This window comes from Nilaparvata lugens, chromosome 5 (assembly GCF_014356525.2).
Source record: "Nilaparvata lugens isolate BPH chromosome 5, ASM1435652v1, whole genome shotgun sequence".
Classification (NCBI taxonomy): domain Eukaryota; kingdom Metazoa; phylum Arthropoda; class Insecta; order Hemiptera; family Delphacidae; genus Nilaparvata; species Nilaparvata lugens.
Genome location: NC_052508.1, coordinates 34311818 through 34337008, shown reverse-complemented (window position 1 = coordinate 34337008; position 25191 = coordinate 34311818). Strand labels below are relative to the sequence as shown.

Here is a 25191-nt window from a genome sequence, read left to right as displayed (position 1 = left end):
ATCTAAGCCAGCTGGTGACAGGACAATAACGCTGCAGACACACGAAGTCTGCTATCTCTTCATAGTGAATGATCTAATAGAATCAACAGTTGCCAACAGTTTGCATTTTAATAATCTTATTTTCTCAAACTTCGATCTTATTTTCAATTCAAGGTGAAAATGTTACTGAACATTAACTGTAGAGATTTTTATGCTCAATTTTTCCACTTGAAATTTTTTGTTTGAATTGTATCTGAAGCCTGATAATTGGGAATATAAAATCAAACTTTGCATAGATGGGGCGCAACTCCTGGAATTTTTACAGATATGTGACTTGTGGCAGTTGATAGAGCTTATCAATGACTTTTTTAGGTATACATTTGATCAAAATCGTTGGAGCCGTTTACGAGAAAATCGCGAAAAACCCTGTTTTTGACAACATTTTTGCCGTTTTAGCCGCCATCTTGAATTGCATTTGATCGAAATTGTTCGTGTCGGATCCTTATATTGTATGGACCTTAAGTACCAAATTTCAAGTAATTCCGTTAATTGGGAGAAGAGATATATATCATATTTTCTCGAATTTCGAGCTTAATTTCAATTTTAGGTGAAAATGTTATTCAACATAATTTGTAGAGATTTTTATGCTCAATCTTCTCCATCTTTTTATGCTCAATCTTTTTTTGTTTAAATTGTATCTGAAGCCGGATAATTGGGAATCTGAAATCCAACTTTGCATAGATGGGGCGGAGCTCCTGAAATTTTTACAGATATGGGACTTGTGAAAGTTGATTGAGCTCATCAATGACTATTCCAGGTATGAATTTAAACAAAATCGTTGGAGCCGTTTTCGAGAAAATCGCGAAAAACATTGTTTTTGACAACATTTTCGCCATTTTAGCCGCCATCTTGGATTGCATTTGATCGAAATTGTTCGTGTCGGATCCTTATATTGTATGGACCTTAAGTACCAAATTTCAAGTAATTCCGTTAATTGGGAGAAGAGATATCGTTTACACAGACGCACATACACTCATATACACATACACACACACACACATACCAATACCCAAAACAACTTTTTTGGGCTCAGGGGACCTTGAAACGTATAGAAATTTGGAAATTCGGGTACCTTAATTTTTTTCGGAAAGCAATACTTTCCTTACTTATGGTAATAGGGCAAGGAAATTAAAAAAAAAAACACAACTTTCCTTGCCGTTATTAGAATTGATCACCTGACGCTAGTGTTCACGCGCATCACAAATCTACTTATAAACAAAGATCTAAGCCAGCTGGTGACAGGACAATAACGCTGGAGATATACGAGGTCTGATATCTCTTCATAGTGAATGATTTAATAGAATCAACAGTTGCCAACAATTTGCAATTGGATAATCATATTTTCTCGAATTTCGAGCTTAATTTCAATTTTAGGTGAAAATGTTATTCAACATAATTTGTAGAGATTTTTATGCTCAATCTTCTCCATCTTTTTATGCTCAATCTTCTCCATCTTTTTATGCTCAATCTTTTTTTGTTTAAATTGTATCTGAAGCCGGATAATTGGGAATCTGAAATCCAACTTTGCATAGATGGGGCGGAGCTCCTGAAATTTTTACAGATATGGGACTTGTGAAAGTTGATAGAGCTCATCAATGACTATTCCAGGTATGAATTTAAACAAAATCGTTGGAGCCGTTTTCGAGAAAATCGCGAAAAACATTGTTTTTGACAACATTTTCGCCATTTTAGCCGCCATCTTGGATTGCATTTGATCGAAATTGTTCGTGTCGGATCCTTATATTGTATGGACCTTAAGTACCAAATTTCAAGTAATTCCGTTAATTGGGAGAGGAGATATCGTTTACACAGACGCACATACACTCATATACACATACACACACACACACACACACACACACACACACACCACACACACACACACACACACAGACCAATACCCAAAAACCACTTTTTCGGACTCAGGGGACCTTGAAACTTATAGAAATGTAGAAATTGGGGTACCTTAATTTTTCCGGAAAGCAATACTTTCCTTACCTATGGTAATAGGGCAAGGAAAGTAAAATTTAATTATTTCAATTAGCTTATAACAGAAAGCATTGGTTTCTATTCAACACAGAGCTACAGCTGTAATTATTGTTTTATTTTTAGCATATTTTTTTTATCAAGCTTTCTTTTTTTTGTCAGTCGCACTATAACCTTGAAAAAATTCTAGTAGGTTATGATAAAACCAAATTTATTCATCTGTGTAGAATGAAAAGTTATGGTGAAATGTTCAGCTTCATTGCATTTGAAGTAAGTTTGTAAAATAATTTCGTTTGTAAACTATATGATCTATCAATAGCAGTGTTATATCAGTTCTTCATCATTGCTCCTTCTAGAAACATGTGCACAATATTGAATCGCCAAATAAATACAAATGTACAGTAACCAGATAAATTTAAAATTTACTTAGGCTACTTTGAGGTTAAATAATTACTGTTCGAAATCCATGTAAATGAAATTAATAAAATAACATTGGAATACTACAATAAGATATTATTCTCTGTTGTCTGTTATTTTATAAATATTTTTTACTATGCACATTTTTCGGTAATTTGAGTGAACCATAAGTCTAAAAATCTGAATCCTGCTTTTAGCTGGATGAAACGAAGTTAGGTTCAATTCTTTCCACTAGGTCGTGCGCTTGTTGGTTCAGCCATTTTGCAGCCATCCCAATCAGCTATCAACTTTGTTGTTGACTGTGAATATTGGATGTTGTGTTGCATGCGAATTTGTTCTATCTGTATTATCTTCTGATTTTTGTATATAAGAATGAGAACTTTTGCTGAGAATTTTCATCATCAATGAAAATTATTCATGTGATTTTGACAAAATAAATATTACTTAGAATATATTAATTAATAAAAAGTACTCATATTCTTATTATTTAAAATGATATAATTTATAAAAATATTAAATATTGAAATAAAAATTAGTGATAGAATAATAGAAAAATAATTAATAAACCAATTTAATAGTTCAATAAATGATAATAAATAGATTGATATTATCATAAATACTAATAATGAATATAAAATATTACAATATATTCAATTATACATTTCAAATATTATTTATCATTCATTATTTTAAATTATATATATTTTATTTGAAAATTGATTGATAAATTATTTAGAAATTGAAAATTATTTACATTTGCAAATTAATTGGTTTATCTCAATTATTTATTGAAATAAATTATTGATTATAAATTTTCAATTGAATTACTAATCATTATAATTTAATTTTTATTATTTTATTTTAAATAAATTAAGATTTTTATTAATAATAAAATTACACAGAAAAAAAATTGATGGATTTCAGGGAATTTCACCCATAATTACTCACTTTTTATATTCAATGGTAACTATAGGAAAAATTTAGTGTGAAATATGTGCACAAAGTTCGTTTGCTGCACTCACGAAACCATTATTCTGCACTCGCCTACGGCTCGTACGTAAACGTTTCTTTCGGTGCAGCAAACTGTCACTTTGCGCACTAGTTGTACAAATAACTATTACCTGTTTCTGTAAATGAGAATATACCTATAAGAAATACTAACGATTTAAATCTATGGTACAGTAATAAGCAATGTCAATAAATGATCATGATATTGTTTCAAAGATACATTTTACATCAAAGATAGCATTTTGCATAGCCTAAATAATACTTCAACAGCACTGACCTCCCATCTTGATGTATCAAGATGACCCGCCTTTAATGCTTTCATTTTAAACACAACTTTTTGTGTTGTAACTCTGATGAATATCAAAAAACTGAAAATCCCAAAGCAACAATATACCATACAAATATTTTGCATATCCTAGGAGAACATTTTTCACACATTTTTGTTTCTTCACTATGCCAGTTGACTCTTCACTGTCAGTCAAAATTAAATCTTAATATGAAATATAATTAAATTGTGCAATTAATATTTCAATCAGAAATAGCAACAAAATGTGGAACATAGATGAATTAGAAGGCTATATTACATTCTCAAAGAAGACCACATAATGTTGCTTGTATACAAAGACATGTCAGTCTATGTAGGGGGCCTCAATCTAGTTGACGGCTGTAAATTCAACTAGATGTCATTTTGGGAATATTCTACAGCACAGTCTCAGTAATATTAGGTTATGTTGACTGTGAATACATGTACAGGGAGTAAAGTGAAATTTCGTCCCCGAAGAATGTTCAAGTTTTTGAAACTATGTTCTTCATGAAATGAGTAATTAAAATAAGATTAACCTCTATAATATTATATTTCGGGTAATTAAGATCACTTTGATGGTAGATTCTAAACTTGTCTAAATTCCTAGTTTATATATATTTTGGACTCAAAATTGAGCAAAACTTATGAAGTAAAAATAAACATAACCTAACGGGTGTTTCAAAAAGGACGCACATCAAAGTTTAAGGGAATCTATATTCTGTATAGGGAATATTTTGTTCCCCCAAATAACAGTTGGCACTACCATACTCGTTGTTGAACCGGCATGCACCATTTTACTTTTACTAGTGCTTGTTAGTATTCATTTGTAATCTGTAGTGTCTGTGTATGTTCAACTATGGTTTTTTCAAAGGATGAAAGTTTGTTTATTATTGAAAGTATTGTAGGGCCTTTATTTTTGACAAATCTGTAGATGGTGTTGTGCATCGCAACATTATTGAAAAATGTATAGCGTTGTTAGACGATCGAGATTGTTGGTTTCAGCAGGATAATGCAACATGCCATACTTCTGCTGAACTGCTGAAACGATGAATATTTTGACCATCATGTGATATCAAAAGGATTGTGGCCGCCAAGATCCCCAAATCTTACTCCAGCTGACTTTTTTCTTTGGGGAATTTTTAAAGTAAGGTGTTTAATAACAATCCTCATACACTTGACGAATTGAAGGCTAATATTGGAAGTGAGATTAAAATCATTTCTGAGCAAACACTACGAAAAGTGGCTGCAAATGTTAGGAAACGTGTTCGAACCTGCATTACTAGTTGAAGAAAGCCATTTTGAACATTTGTTGTGAAGTTTTAAAGGTAATTTGAATATAATAAAGGTAATAATTTCATACAGCATAACATATAATTACTTTAATAACTTAATGTAATAAATTTATATTCTCAAACTTGCATGTGCATCCTTTTTGAAACACCCGTTATTTTTGGACATTTTCTATTCAAATTTGGGAAAGGAACAGTTTTGGGCTTCAAGCCTGTTGTTCCTTTCCCAATCATTCATAGTTGAGAATGATTGTATCTATCAATGTATGAATATAAAAGAATCAATCTGATATCTCTCACTATAACTGAAAAGCAATCAATATAAAAAAATTGTCAGATATGACCGCCATCTTGAATTTACCAATTAAAAAAAATATGTTCGTTGCTTTTTCATCAATATTCTTATTTGGCTGGTTGTAATGAAGAGATTGAGACCATTTTGCAAGTTACTTGGCTCAGCGGCTAGAATGACATAATAAAAAAATCATAACTCCAGAACAAAAGATTATATAAACGGGAATAGATAATAAATTATACTTCCAAAAACTTCTCTTTGTCACGTTATATCCAAAAATCATCATTGAAAGTAAGTTATTCAGAAAAAATTACTCTTGATAAATGAAATGTTTTGAAAAATGCACCTTTGTCGGTTAAAATCATGTTTTAGGCGGAAATGTGTGATAAAAACATTCTATAATAATTCATTGTGATTTGATTCGCGTTTACTAGAGGTCTTTATCATGAATGGTAACCATTCTATGACCGTTTAATGAACGTTATATCCGCCATTTTGAATCGGCCTATATGCGGCCCAGAGGCCATTATCGGCCAAATACGCATCAAGAGGTTCGGATATCCAGAGGTACCATAGAATCAGAATATTTGGGTCTGTTTTCATCTTCACGAAGTGCCCACGAAATCCCTAAAGTAACCCTCCCTCGTGGTAGTGCTAACTGCTGGCAAAATTATTCCCCTTTCTTACTCATAACATATGTTATAATCTCTTAGGTTGACCTTTATCAAATATAAATCCAACCGTTTCTCACGATCGCATTTTTTTATTTTATATATAAATACAAAATACAAATAAATTCTCTATTATTTAATTCTATAATACGGTATATGACAATTTTTCAATTATGATAATCCTAATTATACATAGGTCTACTTTTTTAAACTATTCTTATAAATACTCTATTATAATTTTGTAAGGTTTTAATGCACAGCAAAACTTACTCATTTGAAAATCAGTGATTCTCGCAATGTACAATAAGATAAAAGTGAAGTTTATAAACCTGTCACAAAAAATTCTTAGATTATACTCACCTGAAATTTTCTTTTCAGAAAATTTTAATCTAAACCCCACAATAAATTCTACCCCAACTTGAAATAAAATTGAAACTAATTCGATGGATTAATAGCAATTGCCATCCTATAATAAAAAACAAAGTTTGGAGTGTTGATTCAAATGGAAAACGAAATAATTTGTTTTTACAGAAGTTTAATCTAAACCCCACAATAAATTCTACCCCAACTTGAAATAAAATTGAAACTAATTCGATGGATTAATAGCAATTGCCATCCTATAATAAAAAACAAAGTTTGGAGTGTTGATTCAAATGGAAAACGAAATAATTTGTTTTTACAGCAGTGAGGAAAAACATTTAAATCCAATAAGTAGCACTCATTCATTCGTATGGATTCGTTGAACTACATTTTCAGCTTGACAGGAAATAATAAATTCATATGTGAATCATTTCCAAAGTTCAAGAGAAATCCTTGTTCATTAATGTGATGAAAATAAAAATTAAGGTTCATTATCATATTATTTTCAAATAATTTCAAACTTTTAAATTTAAATATAATAGATTTATATACCGTACTAATGGAATTAATTAAGATGTTACAAAATATACATTTTTGGCTAAAAAATACAGTATACAGTAGGCCTACTTACAGTTTTGTAAACAGTATATATTATTTTATCCAATTAAGGAATAATGGATCGAGTTTGTAACAGTTGAATAAATCACTATTCCAAAAATAAATTATGATAAAGATCAAAAACAAGAATTAAAATGAAATCAATAAAAATTACAATAATCCAGTCTTTTCAATGCAGCTGAAAATCGATAAAATATTATTCTATTAAAATTAAATCATAATTTTACTATTCAGCTGAGAATCAATAAAATATCATTACAATTAAAATAAAGGAATAATTTCTTTCGATTTCGAACCACAATTCCAATATGATAGCACGAAGTCCATCGAGTGAAAGTATGAAAACACTTCTCAAGTAATACAAATGAATAAAACTCGACCCTCAAATTCAGCTAGCTCAAGTATTAAGTTCATAGATAAGATAAAAATTCATTCAAAAGGTTTCCAATGGTATGATAGTAGATCCATTTTGATGCAAGCTACATGTTCATTTGATATTTGGCAAGATAATCTACATAGCCTACTCTTCATGTTACTGCATTGCCACATTGGATCTTCTCCAGTAACGCTGGTAATCATTCACAAAATGAATTCTTTTCAGTGTTACTGAGTTAGTTTCGCTCAAACTCGAGAACTGTCTAGTATAGTTACCATCGCTACATTTCAAATTGGTAAAAATGCAATATAGTGTAATATAGGATAATAATGTTGGTATTATTTAGTTTATTTATATTTTTGTATTATCTAGTATTGGTTTTTGAAAGACAAACGCAAGTAAAGAAAAATCTATCTTTGTGGGAACAGCTCCTAGAAGAAAGCAATTATCATCTTCTATACTACAGAATTTATAGAATAAAGAATTGAAATGCACTACTGGATCGGGAATAGCCTACATGTTTGACGCATGGGATGGGATCATCCTGTGCGTTAACTCTCAACTAACCAACTGATTAACTTGACATTTTGCATAGGCTAAAGATTCTGAATTTACCAAATATGGTTATAGGCCCATTTCTATTTTTATACGACAATTTATTCTACTGTACTTTTTCAACTACTTTGACTACAATGATTTTTTGACTATAGTACTTTTTTGCTGAGAATTTTGAACTTCAATGAAGATTATCCACGTAATTTTTCAAAATAATAGATAAATATTGGATTTTTCAATAATTTTCTCGATTGTTGTCAAGTGAAGATAGGATGATACTTTTAGTTCAGTATGTAACTATAATTCAATCTATTCGAGCTTTTGTGCACAGACCCTCGCTGAGCGCGGATTGCACATGCTCAACTACTAATGTAGTGAATAGAATAGTGATGCGAATAGAATAAAAAATATGAAATTTGGTGACAGTGACAGGTGACGAAAACATTTTACTGAGAAATGGATAAATCAAGATCTTTCAACTTTACTAATCTCTACACTCCCGGTGCTAATCTTCGTCCCCTGATATTCAATAATATATTAGTAAATTATAATTAAGTATTAAACAATCAACAGCTTTTATAAGAGACTTGACATTGCATATTTTTAGAATGATTTAAAATTGATTCAACTAGCGTACATGCCTTTTACAATCGCACAGCTTTGATCATATTTATAAATATTGTGTCCATTTCAATCCCTTTTTACGGAAACTAAGCGCGATTTGGTAAAAGATTCACTTGATTTGAGTAGTGTAATAGTTTATAGTTAGACTTAATAACATTAATGTCCTATCGAACAAATAACTAATAGGATTTCTTGAATTTAATTGTTAATTATGAGTGGAACAGGATATGAGCTTAGCATGGTAGTATGATTGAATGCCAGACATTTATGAGAACTAGAATAATCGGTACCTATTTTAGTGCAATGTAACTATAGTGAGTAACATGACAATATACGATTGACAATTATAGTGTTGCTATACTTGTCTATCATGCAACAAAGCAGATAGCGCTATCTCTCTCTTGCTTTGCAATGTCTGTTTGCCATAAATTTTCATTTTTCTAATTTTGACAGTGACTGTACAGATTTAAACAAACAATTCTCAGCCGCCATGTTTTTTCTTCATTCTACCAAAATACTTTGGTAGTATGAAGTGAGTAAGTATGAAGTACTTTAGTACACAAGTCGTATACTATTGATTTAAATGTATTTTTGAATAAATGAAATAGTTTTTAAATATTACCGTAGCCGTATGAGAAACACAAATTATACACATTAAAAGTGGATAACTTTGACAATTCCAGCCTACCGGTATAGGTTAGACCTACTGGTACCGGCATCAATAATATTGAAAGGTTATTTCAAAATTATTCCCATTGAAATAACAACCAAGTGCAGATTGGTGTATCACAGCTTTTTAAATTAGATGCCATTTCAGTTTTTTATGAAAATAAAAATCTAATCACAGTTATGAAAGAAATGTTTTGAATTCAATTATGAAAAATAAATATTTGATTGTTGAATTTAATTAATTCGACTAAAAATTGATTATTTTATCAAGAAAATGAAAACTAATATTGGATAAAATTTAATAGGATGAATTGAGTAACAGCTGTGTAAACTCAGTGGCAAAGTGAAGTCAATTTAAGAGACTTGGCAACGTTGTTCTCCTATCTTTCTTAACTGCCATTATAACATAGACCTCACTATAACATCAATAAGCTAATGTTATTTCAATTATTGTGTTATATGTAATATTTATATTTCAAGTCTCATTTTACAGAAACATGCCTATATGTAAGCAATAATTTAATAGAAAAATTTATTTATTCAATCAATATAGATTGTCGGGAAAAAATGTACTCAAATAGAATGCATTACTTAATACCAGGCCTTTCAAGAGTCGTTGCTTAGAAATTGAATCTTTAGACTACTATGAATCATTGAAAGTTATGAACTCAGAAGGACTACTTCAATATTTGCAGCTTGCAAGACATTTAAAAATTATTGCAAAATATAAAATAGGCCTAAAGGTTTGCTTTTATTTTTCCAATTGTAGAAAATCTTGAATAATTGAAAACTTAGGCTGCACTTGAAAAAACATAGGCTATTGTTATAACTTTTACATTTTTATGCATAGGCCTATGCAATAATTAATATATTGAGCATAATATAGATGCAAGTTATATTAGAATAATAATGGTAACGTTTCTATAAGTACATAAAATTTTTCAACTTCAACTTATTATTTGATGAATGCAATTCCTAACCTACATAAGTTGATATTGTCAGATGCGAGTATTATCAATTAAAACAAAACAAACTTTTATTTGAATCATAGAAAAATTAAATAATATGTTATATTAAATAAAATTTTATACTACTGTAATAGTATTTTACTCATAAATGTTACTATTCATGTATCGTTAGTCATTTAAATCATAAGAATATAATAGGAGTTTACTTCAAGATTGACTCAAACTGATTAAATTTATAGCAAAGCTAATATAAAAGAAATGTAAAAATACCAATCAAACAAAAATACTGTAGAATGTTGAATAATAATTTCAAAACAGCTAAACAAATACGGTAAACAGAATGACGTACTGAAGTAAATAAAATAAAATGTCAATATATCTCACACTAGCTTTATTACATTCATCTTCCTGTCTTTTAATTTTTACTTTATATTAACACAAATGCAACAAATAAAATATAAGACAAATACTTAAAAATAATAAATAAAAGGAATTTTCACCTCCGACGGAGACATTGACGCCATTTATCCAATAACTCAAAACATGAACGACATGAGAGATGTGAGTAGCAGTAGCAGTAGACGAACGAATTCATACGATAGGCAAGTAAACAGTTTTTTGATTTAGCAAGCAGCTGTGAATAATGGTTACTTGATTTTTCATGAAAAAATAGAACGATCAATAAACACTAAAATAATATTTTTTCTACATTAGTATCCAAATTGAATAATAGACAAGATTATCCTTAGTAATAGATTCTTCCAAGTACAAAAATTAAAAGCAAAATTTATTGGTTCAAAAATATTATAAAAGATGTCCAGCAGTCAGCTGATTATACAAGCTGGAAACTAAAAACTCTAGTTAGCTGTGGAAGAACATGGATCTGTAGCATGGAATATTGGAAAGACAAAAGACTTGTAGTCTTGTAGTATAAAGCGCAAATAGAACGCAGTTTTTTATAAAGTGAAGGAATAGATTATACATTTCATGGGCATTTGCGTGTGTATTCGCTATTGACCATGACCGGCTGAGCTGTCATATTTTGTTTTCTATAGACAAATATCAAAGCAGAAAGAATAGTTTTTAGTTCATCCTTCTTGAGTACCTATTACCACAGGTATTACAGCTCCTCAGGATCTTACTTCCGTCAAATTCTAATTTTAGCTGATTTTTTAATAATGTGAAGTGTGATTGATATATTTTTGTTTCTTATATCATAATTTGATGAGGAAATATTAATAATTTATTCTATGCTAGTCATGTAGATTTGCAAGTCGTTTTTGTTATTCCAAACAAAACATTAAAATACATAATATGCATCAAATTATAGTTTACTTAATACTTTTTTTTACAAAATACAATTTTTTGTATTGAAGCTTCTCATTGTGAATTGAAGGTTATCTCTCTTTGCACTTTGTAACAAGTAGAGAAACTTGTTTATAATTGCTTAACAATCATTATATTTGTCATATTCAGTTAGCATTTTAATTAAGTCGTTTGTTTTTGTTATAGGTTGAATGTATTTTCACTTAGTTCTTTTCTGTTAGAAGTGAGAACATTAAAAGCGAGTAAATTAACGTAAGCAATGGTGAATTTCTAACGAAAAAGAGTCAGTTATGATTGTACATCTACTGAAATTTTGTTGGTATATTTGTAAATATCTTTACATGCGGTGATAAGAACTTCATCTAATAGTCCATTGTGAAATCTAATAAAATTGTTAAATTATTAGAAGAAGGTGTAGAAATAAAAATTTAGAAATAATGAATCTAGGCGGTACAATAAGGCTCAACAGTTTAGGTTTATGCCTAATATTAGGTTTGTTTATGATCTTTCTATTGTATATGACTAAATTCTCATCACTGAGTGAAGAGGAAAAGCCAGCTGATGTCAACTTGAGAAATATCCTGATTGCTGCTGTTGAAGCAGCTGAAAGAGGTGGCAAAGAAATTGTTAATGCCAAAAAAGGAAATATAGTAGAAAAAACTAAAGGAAAAACAAAAGAAGGTGCTAATATTCCTGTGACGAATGCAGATCTAACTTCACACTGTGTTATGTACAACGGTCTTCAGGATGCTTTTCCCACAGTATCGGTAAGTTCAATACAATTTAATTCTTTATTTAGACAAAGAATTATATAAATAGTTTAAAAGTACTTATCGTGCTACTACCTATGCTACTGGTTGAATGGGTGGCTGTTGGTAGGCTATATTTAATCAGTAAGAGGAATAATTAAGGTATCGAATGGTAATAAGACCGTATAGGAACCAGTATAGACCTAAGTACCAGTCGTTAGCTCATGTCAGAGACCCTAAAATTGATCAGTGGACACCAGACCTGAGCCAGCCACGTCACTTTATATTATTATTAGGTCTAAGTTTACTATTTTAATAATAAGTTTGATCCGGTATTTATTTGAGTTTTAAAAAATATTCAAGCGTCATCTTCAAAATAGTTAATGTTCATCTACTGTATCTAATAGTTCATTTGCCATTTGTGTACAGTAGAATTTTGCAATTTCTATATGTATACAGTATTTTGTTTTGTTTAAAGGTTTTCTCGGAGGAGACTCAAGCAAATTGTGAAAAATCGCCACCTCTAGAATTAGTGCCATCTGTCGACAAAGGCATGGACGACCTTGTCGACCACTTTGTGTCTGGCGAAGATCTCGCCATCTGGATTGATCCTCTGGATGCCACCTATGAATTTACAGGTGACTTGATACAAAATAATTTCTCAATGTTTAAGGAATGGCTTGATCTAAAACTTTTGACCCTATAGAATAATATGTGGTCGAAGTCCAAAGCTGTATTGGTGGAAAACAGTTTGTGGATGCCCTCGAAATAGTGTGTGCTATAAAAAACTAAATACCTCGACATTGTATTAGACCGTCATCTGAGGGATAACCATATCGGTAATCTATACTGTATATTAAGGTTTCTGTTATTAAAATAACATCGGCATGCTTAAAGTTTGACTATATATCGCCTTGTATATTTTTCTCATGCCAGTCACTCAGTGCTCCAGTATGTTTGGCCTTGGGGGGGGGGGTTCCTGTTTAATGTACAAGGTGGGGCATAGCGGAATCCCTAGTTTCAATCAGAAGAGCGAACGCGCGAGTTAGCGAAGTGGGAGAGGTTTCATGTCGTGGGGGGAAAGACGCCATTGTTGTTAGTCACCATGCCGTGGACTGGCGAGTATCTTGGTTTTTTAGTGGAAACGTTCTTTAAAAATAAGGATAGTGTGGTGGCGACCCAGCGTGCATTTCGTAGACGTTTTCGTTTGAATCGTCATGATAGTGTTCCCGATGCTAAAACCATAAGGAGATGAATTACAAGTATACGGGCAACCGGATCTGCACTGCTTAGAAAACCAGTCGGACAACCAAAGAGTGTGAGGACCCCAGAGAACACAATGGCGTCTATTGAACAATCTCCATCGCGCTCTGCGCGGAAACATGCTGCTGCTCTTGGAATGTTGGCCAGAACGGTGAGGCGAATTTTACACTTGGACCTTAATTTACACCCGTATAAGTTGATGGTTGTTCAAGAATTTATTGATGCTAGCAGATTTTGTTAAACATACAGATACTTGCAATGCAATACTGGCTTCTTTACAACCCGGCACTATTCTGTGGTCTAGTGATGAGGCATATTTTCACTTCTCGGGCACAGTAAATAAACAAAATTTTCGTTACTGGGCAGCTGAAAACCCACGAACTCTTCTCCAAAAACCTCTTCATTCTCCAAAAGTGACTGTGTGGTGTGCTGTGTCCTTCATAGGCATAATTGGCCCCTACTTTTTTGAATCATAAGGTGCAACCGTTACTGTGAACGCTGTGCGCTATTGTCAGATGTTGGAGAACTTTTTCTTCCCCAGAATTGAAGAGTATGGTGAGGAAAATAATATGGAAGCCTTTTGGTTTGGCTCATACCGCCCGTCGCTCTCGCCAACTTCTGCGACAACGGTTTCCTGGATGCTTGATCTCATTACGAGGGGATGTTTCATGGCCCCCTCGCTCCCCCGATCTAAGCTCAAGGGGTTACCCTTTTCTTTGGGGTTACCTCAAATCTGAGGTTTACAAAGTTCGACCAAGGACCTTGGAACCCCTTTAGGAAGCAATTGTTGATGTTATCACTGGAATAACGCCAGATATGCTGCGCAGAGTTTTTGAAAACTTCATTGAACAGCTGAATATGTGCATCGCTCGTCAAGGTATACCTGGACGATATCATTTTTAAAACTTAATGAAAAATAAATGGCATTGTATTTATATTTCAGAAATAAAAAGCTTTTGTAATAATCTTGTAAGGTTTTTATACAGTTAACCGATCATATCTGGGAGTCCACTCTGCCCCAACTTGTATTTGGCGTTCTTACAATTGTTCTATATAAAGACCATTATGAGCTCTTGACTTGTGCATAGTAGGAAGATGAGAGTTGAATAGACCTAAACCTGATTCTAAACCATCTGATAAGTTATTTTTATGCAAGCAACCGAGAGCACTTATCTTATATTTTGTGGATTAAGGTATGGTTCTAATTTGGAGGAAAACCATTTGTAACAAATACCATAATGGCAAGTAATGCGATGAAAGAATGATTAAAATACGTCCTGTCAATCTAATATTTCAACTGATGTTCCAGACTAGAAAAAATATTAATAGTGGACAACATACTAGAAATAGAAGGCTACACTTTCCTAACACCAGATGAAACCAATGCAAATTTTCACTCCTATTCGTGCAGATTTTTTGCTATATACAACCTTCATAGAATCGTAATTTGTAAAAGTTAATTATGGTTGGTTATTATTTTCAGAGAATCTGTTGCAATATGTGTCTACAATGGTTTGTGTTGCCTACAAAGGCAATCCTATCATTGGAGTTATCCACAAACCCTTTGTCAAGGAGCCACGAACCACTTGGGCATGGGTTAACACGGGCTCTTCTCCACATATAAAATCATACAGGGAGGTGAGTTCATCATATTATTTAAAGGTTTTGTTCTTTTGTATAAAAAAGATGATGCTCATGAAATTCTTTCGTAGCATGATATACATGAGCAAAGCTAATGACTTTCACTGTGAACCAAGTGGATCAAAGGCTACACCTGTTCCAAAACAGAGAAGGATACACAGCAGGTTTTGAGAGGAGTGGAAGTCTGAGGAAGGGCCCTATCCCAAAAGGGGCAGCCTTGTCTGGTACACGGACGGTTCTCTCATTGAAGGGAAATCTGGTTATGGGGTGTACAGTGATTCACCTAGAACACAAGTTTATGCAAGTCTGGGACAACACTGCACCATCTTTCTGGCAGAGATTTGGGGCATCATGGCTTGTGCCAACATAGGCATTGCCAGACGCTATTGCAACAAGCATATAGTAATCCTGTCAGATTGTCAGGCAGCCCTCAACCTAGCGCCGCAGTGCAGGATGGTTTCTTACAGCTTGGCGTTGTTGTCATTTGAGATGGGTGTCTGGCTTGGAAGTGTTTCGGCCGCATTGCAGGATGACTGTTAACGGTTGCCGGAAGATCAACAGCTGGTTTTTTTTTCGTTATTTTTCGTGATAAAGAAATTCTGATTGCAGATTCGTTCTCAGCAACCCCAAGTTTAGCCTGAAGGTACAGAATGTCAACAATGTTTTCAATAATAATTGAAAATCATCATGAAAAGTCATTAACATGGTAGTACACCACGTTTCTGGAAACTTTTTACTGGTGACTGGAGTTTTTTTTTATTATAGTTACCACAAAAATCAAAATAATCGTGAGAAAGAAAACTGCTGATGAACGCGAATAAGACCGCCACTCCATTGTTCTATTGTCTCGGCTGCTTGGCTGAGCCTGGCTGGAGGGATCAAATAACCGTTTGGATTGATCTTTCGTCTGTCCGCTAGGCGGAACTACGCCGACCATTGCTGGGTGGAAGATGTTACTGCGGCCGCTCGCATTCCCACCAACGCTACTATTATTTGCTGTCTCAGCGCCTAGTCCGAGTCAGACAAGCATCCAGCCTGCACTGCGGAGCTAGGTTCAAGGCTCTTGACTCCAATTAAATCAAGTCCAAATTGGTGTGGGAGTGCAACAAAACATTCAGCAGGCTTGCAACACGCAACTCTGTGCATCTTGGTTGGGTATCTGGCCATGTAGGCATAGGAGGTAACGAGCGTGCAGATGAGCTTGCTAAGCGAGGTTCCAGTATGCCATTCTTTGGCCCAGAGCCTTGCTGTGGCATAAGCAAAACAACTGCCTTCCACACAATAAGTAAATGGTCTAGGGACTTACATCACCAGCAATGGCAGGGTCACCCTGGTCAAGCACTTGGCAAAAGGCTGCTGGCAGACGCAAGCCCTCGCTTCGCCAGCTGGCTGGTGAGTCTGGGTAGAGGTCAGGTCAAGCAGGTGATTGCCCTTATAACTGAACATGGCCACTTCAGGAAACATCTCCACACAATTGGACTCAGAAATAAAAGCCAGATGTGTAGGCTTTGTAATCAGTCTGAAGAGACTGCTAAGCATATACTGGATTGCAAAAGTCTTGGAGCTAGAAGAAGAGCTCTGTTTGGCTGTAAGCAACCAGGTGAGGAATGGGATGTTGGTGTAGGGAAAAACTCCTGGACCTTGTAAATGACACGGGAGTTGGTTTGCCTAACTAACATACTTTGGGACACACAATTAGCTTCGGTTGACGTGTGAGGTTCTTTGAACCTTTGGATCTTTGAATCCGTCCCTTCAAAAACATAAACATAGCAGGTTTTATGCGTATTTTGAAAAAAAATTAATTTCAAAATGGGGCTAAGTTATAAATGATAGAAAGAATGGTCGCGGCTTTCTCGCTGTTCTGCTTAAACTTGAGTAGAGTATTAGATAAGGTGGCGACAAATTGCAGTGCTATTTTGCAATTGATATGCGCTGTAGAGTTGGATTAGTTAACTGCCTGTTAATCCAGTAGTTCAATAATTAGAGATGGATATAAATGGAAGGTGAAGCTTCTCTCAACATGACTCCTAGTATATTGCGTTATCAATTGACATATTAGTCAAATTACATTGTATATTCTAATTTTGTATGTTCACATTTTTTTAAGAAAAAGGTTATAAAAATTGAAAACACATAGAAGTTTGTCTAGATTAGTTGAAGAGACTCACTATGAGAGCAAACACTTTGGTGTGAAGGCAGGTTCAAGCTTGAGAGTATTTAATGTAATGCATGTATTCAAATGAGTCGAATCATACCGCTCCACTATTCGCCACCAGAGTATAACCCATCTAATTACACGCATTAAATTTCATGCAACACTCTCAAGCTTGAAGCTACCTTTGCTGCCCTTCTATATTTGCACCGAAATGTGTCGTCCATATTTTCCAATAAGTACTTGAAATCTTTATTGCAGATTAAGAAAAGGCCCACAGTGATTGTGTCAAGATCTCATGCTGGTCATGTGAAAGAAATTGCAAAAGAAGCAATTGGTGCTGATGTCGAAGTCATATCTGCAGGGGGAGCAGGTAAGTTCAGTAATTACATTCAAAATGAGTGTGTGTTTCTGCTTATTTTTATGGAACTATCGCCATAATGTTCGACCTAGATATAGTTTGCCAGTAGGTAGTTGTTTGCCTAGTAGGGCTACTAAAGCCAGTTGCACACACATCATACATCGATTTTTTGCCATCCCTATAACTTCTAAACAGATTTAACAGAACATGGCGAACACATGATGTCCACATACTTCATGTATTTGCCAAGTTATGTTCAATCTATAGTCTGTGCAAACCTTAGATTGCAGCATTGTTCTTATTTAGTATAGTGCTGCCAGAATTCAGAGAGCTTGTGAGCTAATTGTGTGAGAGAAAGAGCGAAAAAGAGCCTTTGGTCTTTGATAGAATCAGCAAAAGTTAGAAACGGCAACAGTGTGCTCCTATTGTTATACTGAAATAACATTGGCCATAAAGCCCCGTTCTACTAAGGTTCTACACGGACTATATAATGTAACGGAATTTATAATATAATTTATAACTAATCTCTCAAATGCATTCCAAGTTTCAAAAACTGTTAATAATTACTGAGATACAAATGAAAACGTAGTAACGTTTTCTTTAACAAGTAAAGAAAGTAGCTTTTAGTACTCAATCTAGGATAACTTTATACTAAGTTAATAAGACTGAAACCAAGTTCAAGGACTGTAACTTCTTAGGAATGTAACTCTTAGTGCCGGTTGCACAAAAGCCGGTTAAATTTTAACCGTGATTAATTTCACGAGAACCAATCAGAGAAAGCCTTTTTACAAGATGGCTTCTGTGATTGGTCCTCGTGGAATTAATCACGATTAAAATTTAACCGGCTTTTGAGCAACCGGCACTTAGGAGCCAAACAAAGAAAACACCGTATTCCGTAATGAAATTCAAATGACAATTCAATCATTAGCATCACTCATCGCAGTTAAAGATTGCTCAAACTGAGCTAATAGCAGAATATCTTGTATGAACTTGTTGCTCATTTTATCAACTGTATTGCTGTCACTCTGGTTTCTGAACTTAACTCTTCTTCGTCAGTAATCCCAGACAAGGAACTTGAGATTATTATAGTGCCAATAATTGTAGCAAAGAGAATAACTGTTCTGGGTTGGACAATTATTCTACTATTAGTACTTTAGTCCCGATTTTTAACCTAAGTAATTAGTTTATCACGTGATCATTTCAAAATTAGGTTGGTAACTCTTCTGCCGCACGCAAAACTTATAAACCTTTCCTAGCAGCTGGTAAGCTGGAAAAATGTTGCCTAAAGACGACTCTACTTCAATAATATATAAGACATTGTTATTGTTATGTTATTTCTGTGATTTATTTAGTTTTAGTTTATTTGTAACTAGCAGGTAACCCGTGCTCCGCATGGGTCTAATTAAAAACTTGACAAACTGAAAACGTGATGTAATGAAATCTTAAATAATTTGAAATAGGCCTATAACCTTCCTTGGTAAATTAAGAATCTATATGCAAAATTTCAAGTTAATCAGTCCAGTAGTTCAAACGTGATGATACGTCATTTGTGAATTTTCTATCTCGTACAGAGAGATAAGTGAATTATCATAAAAACTTGAGCCAGTTGTTTCCTTTATTATATTATATAGAATATAGATTACAGAGTGGCCCAAAAGTGACCCATTTGCAAATTAGCCGAAGCTTATTTGGGTATCATCCTCAGAAGCAACATTGCAATGTTCACTGAATTTTCCTATAGTCGTGATATATATGGAGATACTTATCATAAAACTTGGGTTACCTAATCTCATGGATAGCCTAGTAACTTTTGGGCCACTCTGGGAAAAATTGCTAAAGCATTGTAATGTACCTTTTTTGCGGATGACGCCCGAATAATAGTTGAAGGTTATAGGTGGGTACTGGGAATGCCTCATTCCTCGCATACTAATCCCAACCATACCTTGGGCGGGATTCGAACCCACGACCAGGCAGCTATAGTCCTGCAGATTTTGATGATTTACACCACCTGCCTACCCCGGCTATCTGCACTGCACTCTTTCCAAGCAACAATCTATCATTTTACGGTGTTGTTAGGGTGACATTCACTTCATCAACATCTCAGTTGATCATCAATCAACGTTCAGTTTTCAGTTCAAGTTCCCTGTTTATTTCAGAAAGCTCAGTGGATACAGTCATATATTCAATTCTAAAATCATTTAAAAAAGTCTGAATAATACCAGCAAATTGCCATTTACACTTTAAAAGCAAAAACCTTACCCCTAAGGCAACTTACACACATATCGATTTTTGGGTGTACGACTTTTTGCCGTCCTTATAAATCTTATTAGATTAAACAGATGAAGTTTTTTAATTTCCGTTTAATCTGACAGAATTCATAAGGAGACAAAAAATCGAAGGTCCAAAAATCGATGTGTGTGTAACTGGTTTTACCTTCAATTAACTTCTCCCTATCCCATTCTCACTGATTGCTAACAAGTGTCCTACATGTAGCTGCAGCTGATCAGCCTGAAACGGAATCTTGATGCCAAACTGAATGGCTCAACTTCCAAGTTTTCTCAATAAATCGTATTCAATGAACTGAACCCATCCCTTTTGTATTTGTGTTTAATTAATTGTTTATTTATTGAAATTGTTTGTAGTAATACTTGTACTTTTATGTAGTATCGGTTGAGTATAGTTGTATGTTGTATGGTTGACTTTGAGGCTACAAGGTACTAGAGCTGTTGAGCGGCAACGCTACCGCTTACGTGCATTCGACCAAGATCTTCAAATGGGACATTTGCGCCGGCCATGCCATTGTGACCGCAGCCAGAGGCCAGATGACGACCCTCGCCAATCAACCCATCTACTACTCGAGGGCTTCGGAACCGAGCAACAGCCAAGGAGTGCTAGCCACTATGGACAAGCATCAGTGGTACGCCGACAAGTTCAAGACAATTTTAGATCAATTATAATGATCGTGTGCCTCAAATTTAAACATTAATATTGTGCCATCTTCAATTTTCTCTCTGATTTCTCAAAAATGCAAATTTAGGTGTTAGTCCAGTCACTATATACATTGGTGCTTGCAATTTATATTGTAGTTCTGATTTTTTAATATATTATTTGGGTACATAAGAGAAGTCCAAAACCAATTTCTTCATGCAAAATTTCCTTGTGAATATGGAAATTGGCCATTTTTCGTATATTGGAATATGGCTTAAGTACACTCAACAATAAATTTTCCACTTTTCGACCGAATTTGACTTATGATGCATGATTTTGGACCGCCTTGACGAGCCGAGAAGAATGAAGTGTAGTACGATGAAATCTGAGCATTGCGTCAGAAGTTATAAGTGTTTGAAATTTTGATCCTTGAGGTGCCTCTCCACTAGGAAATACTGAAATGAAGTGCATCTAACGGGTGATTCTCATAGAACATAATCTAATGAACTTATGTCATTGTGCGAAATATCAATGTGAAGACTATGTAGTTGGTAATGATGGTTGAAGCTGAAAATTAGGTGATATCTATATGAGATAGAGCGCTCTACCTGATCTCTGATTGTAGAGCACAAAAATACGCCCAGATGGATTTTGAATTATACATCTAAATGGTAACAATCGGAAGATATTGTTGATCAAAATCTAAAATTCATCAAAAATTGATTTTCTCTTCAAATTTCACTCATTTTTGAAAAATCATAACTCAGTACTCATTGGAGATAGAGAGTTCCGAATGATCTTATTTGATTCAGAAATTCATATTCTAGAAAAAAGGCGAGAGCAAATTTTTCTGTCCGATTACGAGATTTGGCAGAAATAGCTGAAGACTGGAAAATGAGCCGAAAGTACGAGGTTTTTGGGCCACTCTGTATCTAGCACAAGGAAATTTTTCATGAAGAAATTGGTTCTGGACTTCTCTTATGTACCCAAATAATATATTAAAAAATCAGAACTACAATATAAATTGCAAGCACATCCCCTTTTTTATGTCTATATTGACTGGACTATGTGAAGAATAGTTAGCTCTTGTAAGTAAATCTCAACAAAAATAATTGAGTAGGTTGTTTTCTCTTTAGATAATAATATTAATGAATTATTAATCGTAAGCTTTAATGTATGATTGTAAATATAAATGTATATGTAATAAATATAGTTTTCACTTGGAGTTTCTTTTATTATTTCCAACAGTGATTTCTCCAATCAATTCAGGCATATCTATCACCAAACATTCCCTTTCAATAAGGATTTTCCCCTCTGCAACACTTGTTATATTTGCCAACAATTATTTTCACTGAACAAGGAGTAGTTTTTAGTATTTCCACAGAATTCTCCTTCCACAATTTTAATTTGCTTGAGGCCGTATGCTTTGAAGGAGGCTTTCGGATTTCCTATTACGTGGAGCCCGAGCCAGAAATTTTCAATTTTAGAACAGTTTCAACACTACGGAAAAGTTGCTTCATCATTTTTAGCCCCTTATAATGTAAGCATCCATGCATACCGCAACACAATGTTACAGTGTACCTCATATTTTTCTACTACCATGTTATATAATTTGGGTTGTTGCTAATATGAAAACAATAATATATTATCTTCTAATGATGTCACAAACTTATTTCCAGTCTATAAATGTCCAGTCAAATTGGTCATTTTTCAGGAAACAGCCCCAAATGAATTCTTCTCGACAGTCTTAAATGTATTTTAATAATAATAATATTTTATTTATTCAATACAGTATCAAACAATACAATTGAATATCGTCATTAAAATGAACTTATACCTAATAAAAAATACTAATTTTCATGTTATACATAATATCACAGGCTATAGTCACAGTTTACAGTCTTGTATCAGTCATATTTTCAACATAGTAATATTTAACATCGTTATTTTATAATATATTCACAGCCTAAATATGATTGTCACATAAAAAGTCATTAACACTATAAAAACAATTGTTAGAAAGGTAACTGTATAAATCTGTTTTGAATGTTTTGTTTCTATGATCTAAACTACCAGGCAGTTTATTCAGGAATTTTGTCCCAATGTAACTGGTCTTTTTTTCAAACATAGCTAGCCTATGAGGTTGCACAGTCAAATCATTTCTATTCCTTGTATTGTGAGAGTGTACCTGTGCATGAGTCACAAATCTATCAATATTTTTTACACCATACAATATTGTTTTAAAAATAAAAATGCACGGTACTGTTAATATAGACATTTTCTTAAAATATTCTCTACAAGGATGATTAAACCCCAGGCCCGCCAAGTACCTAATAGCACGCTTTTGTAGTACAAATATCTTGTTAATATTCTGTAATGTTGTGCTACCCCAGAGCTCTATACCATATGAAATATGAGAGTAAATCAGTGCATAATATAATGTTTTTGCTGTTTCATTGGGCACATACCTAACCATGTTCCTTAATACAAACAGATTACTACTGATTCTAGTGGCCAATTCATCAGTATGCACATTCCATGAGAGATCCTTGTCTATCATTAACCCCAGTAGGTTTGCCTCTGTTACATTTTCAACCATTGAATCGCCAATACTAATCATAGGCTGGAAGAGATGATTTTTAGACCCAAATTGAATACACTTACTCTTTGCGGGTTCACTGCCAATTTTGACTCATTATAATATTGTGCAACCAAATTTGTTTTAACATTAGCTTCTACCTCAAGATCATTCAAGTTTTTGTTGTTGAACATCAATGATGTATCGTCAGCGTAGAGTGTAATATTCAAACCTACTGGGACTGAGGCTTGCACATTGTTAGTGTAAAGGACAAAGAGCAATGGGCCTAAAATAGAACCCTGTGGCACCCCTCTTGTAACACTCAATCGCATCGATTGAGCTACATGAGACTGAGATTCAACTGTAACAAATTGAAACCTATTTGTCAAATAGGACTTGATTAAACAACTACAGATTCCTCTTATTCCAATATTTGAAAGCCTATCAAGAAGTATGTCGTTATCAACGCTATCAAAGGCCTTTGAAAGATCCATGAATGTACCGATAACAAAGTTTCCCTTATCAACCTGTTCAATAACATTCTCAACAAAAGTGACTGCTGCAGTAATTGTCGACCTACCTTTTACAAAACCATTTTGACAAGCTGAAATTAAATCAAATTTTTCGAGGTAAGTCATTATCCTGGAATAAATTAGTTTCTCAAATACCTTTGACAGAGATGGAAGAATAGAAATAGGTCTATAATTTTATATATCAGTTCTAGCACCTTGTTTAAACAATTGTTTTACCTTGGCAATTTTAAGTAGATCTGGGAAAATACCCGTTTCGAAAGCGTTATTCATTATGAATACTAGTGGTGGAGCTATTTCAATACAACATTCCTTAATCACTGTCACTGGGATATTATCAAATCCAACACTATTTTTCGTTTTGATACTTTTTATTATTTTTATAATCTCATCATTATTAGTTGGAAACAAGAAAAAATTTCTGTTAAAATTTGAATTTGAAGAAGAGGAGTCATTAATTTGTAGATTTGATTTTTGAGCCTTTAATTTGGGTGCCATTGATATGAAGAATTTATTAAATGCATCAGCTACCTGCTTGGAATCAGTTAAAATTTTTTCATTTTCTTTTAGTTCTATATTAGGCTGTGTTTGTTTTGTTTTACCTCTAAATTCCTCTAAAATTATATTACTCATATATTGCTTTTTTGCCTGAACAACTTCATAATCATAAATTTTTTTAATAGCTTTCAATTGCTCCATATCAATTCTCAAACCATTATTAATTCTGATTTTAGCCACTTCCAAAAGATGTCTTATTTGCTTAATTTCGTCGGTAATCCATTCACCTTTTAATCTCTTTTTGCTCTGAGTTTTTTTTCTTCTACATCTCAAAGGGCAATTTATGCCAAGATGAGACTGTAAAATTTCATGGAACCTCGCAAATTGGCTGTTTACATCTATTGCATTATAAACTGAAGCCCATGATTCACCACTCAAAGAGGTTTTCATTTTTATTATGTTTTCATTAGAACAAGTATACATTGGAATACCAAGTTGAATTTGTTTAGACTTGAATCTGGTGGAATCACGTGTGCCATGTGTGCGAAAAACCTGTGCAGTATGGTCTGATAACAGTGTATGAACAACCTGTACCTGTACTGAATATATACCTTTTTCAATGTTAGTGACAATGTTATCAATTGCTGTTCTGCTTATTCTAGAAATTCTTGTTGGTTCTTTAATCGTGTAGTGTAAATCAAAAAGATTCCGAATATTTACAAGATTTCTATGTTCAGAAGAACTATCTAAAACATTAATATTATAATCGCCTGCAACAATGACGTTATTAGATACATGACTGCAAATACGATTAAATAAAATTTCAAGGTTTTCAAGAAATATATTAGTATCACCGCTAGGTGATCGATACAGACCTACTATAGCATACGGATCTCCATCAATCTTAAAATTGAAGCCACATATTTCAATATCCTTAATGTGACTCAAATCAGAAATATTAATAACAGTAAATTTATGATCAATAG

General features: G+C 33.5%; 2 protein-coding genes across 5 annotated transcripts in view; one reads left to right on the top strand and one right to left on the bottom strand.

Moving 5' to 3' along the window:
* The window catches only part of LOC111059848 (ubiquitin-conjugating enzyme E2 W), a 30907-nt gene extending 19966 nt beyond the window's left edge, over positions 1–10941 (bottom strand). The window contains exons 1-2 of one of the 3 annotated variants that reach the window (XM_039428244.1): positions 6280–6333; positions 3728–3818 (exon numbers count right to left, since the gene is read on the bottom strand). In XM_039428244.1, the coding sequence (XP_039284178.1) occupies positions 3728–3772 (45 nt within the window). In that variant the 5' untranslated portion in view covers positions 3773–3818; positions 6280–6333. Of the gene's footprint in view, positions 1–3727; positions 3819–6279; positions 6334–7000; positions 7135–10679 lie in introns of those variants that run through there. The other 2 variants (XM_039428246.1, XM_039428247.1) reach the window with 2 other exon arrangements.
* A 117-nt stretch (positions 10942–11058) lies between these two features.
* On the top strand, positions 11059–21824 carry LOC111059846 (putative inositol monophosphatase 3). Of its 2 annotated transcripts, XM_022347471.2 has the most exons (6): positions 11062–11296; positions 11692–12272; positions 12733–12892; positions 15001–15155; positions 17572–17683; positions 20378–21824. In XM_022347471.2, exons 2-6 carry the CDS (start codon positions 11943–11945, stop codon positions 20626–20628), a joined length of 1008 nt encoding a protein of 335 aa, XP_022203163.2. In that variant the 5' UTR covers positions 11062–11296; positions 11692–11942; the 3' UTR covers positions 20629–21824. The 2 variants fall into 2 exon arrangements, with proteins under 2 accessions (XP_022203162.2, XP_022203163.2); XM_022347470.2 differs by having other exon boundaries at positions 11059–12272.
* The last annotated feature ends 3367 nt before the right edge of the window (positions 21825–25191 follow it).

What these genes read in the sequence shown, in the direction of transcription:
- LOC111059846 (XM_022347470.2), top strand. Translation starts at nt 11,943, where the DNA reads ATGAATCTAGGCGGTACAATAAGGCTCAACAGTTTAGGTTTATGCCTA. An exon ending in ATGCTTTTCCCACAGTATCG is followed by an intron (nt 12,273 to 12,732) that starts GTAAGTTCAATA and finishes TTTTGTTTAAAG; the next exon opens with GTTTTCTCGGAGGAGACTCA. An exon ending in TGCCACCTATGAATTTACAG is followed by an intron (nt 12,893 to 15,000) that starts GTGACTTGATAC and finishes TATTATTTTCAG; the next exon opens with AGAATCTGTTGCAATATGTG.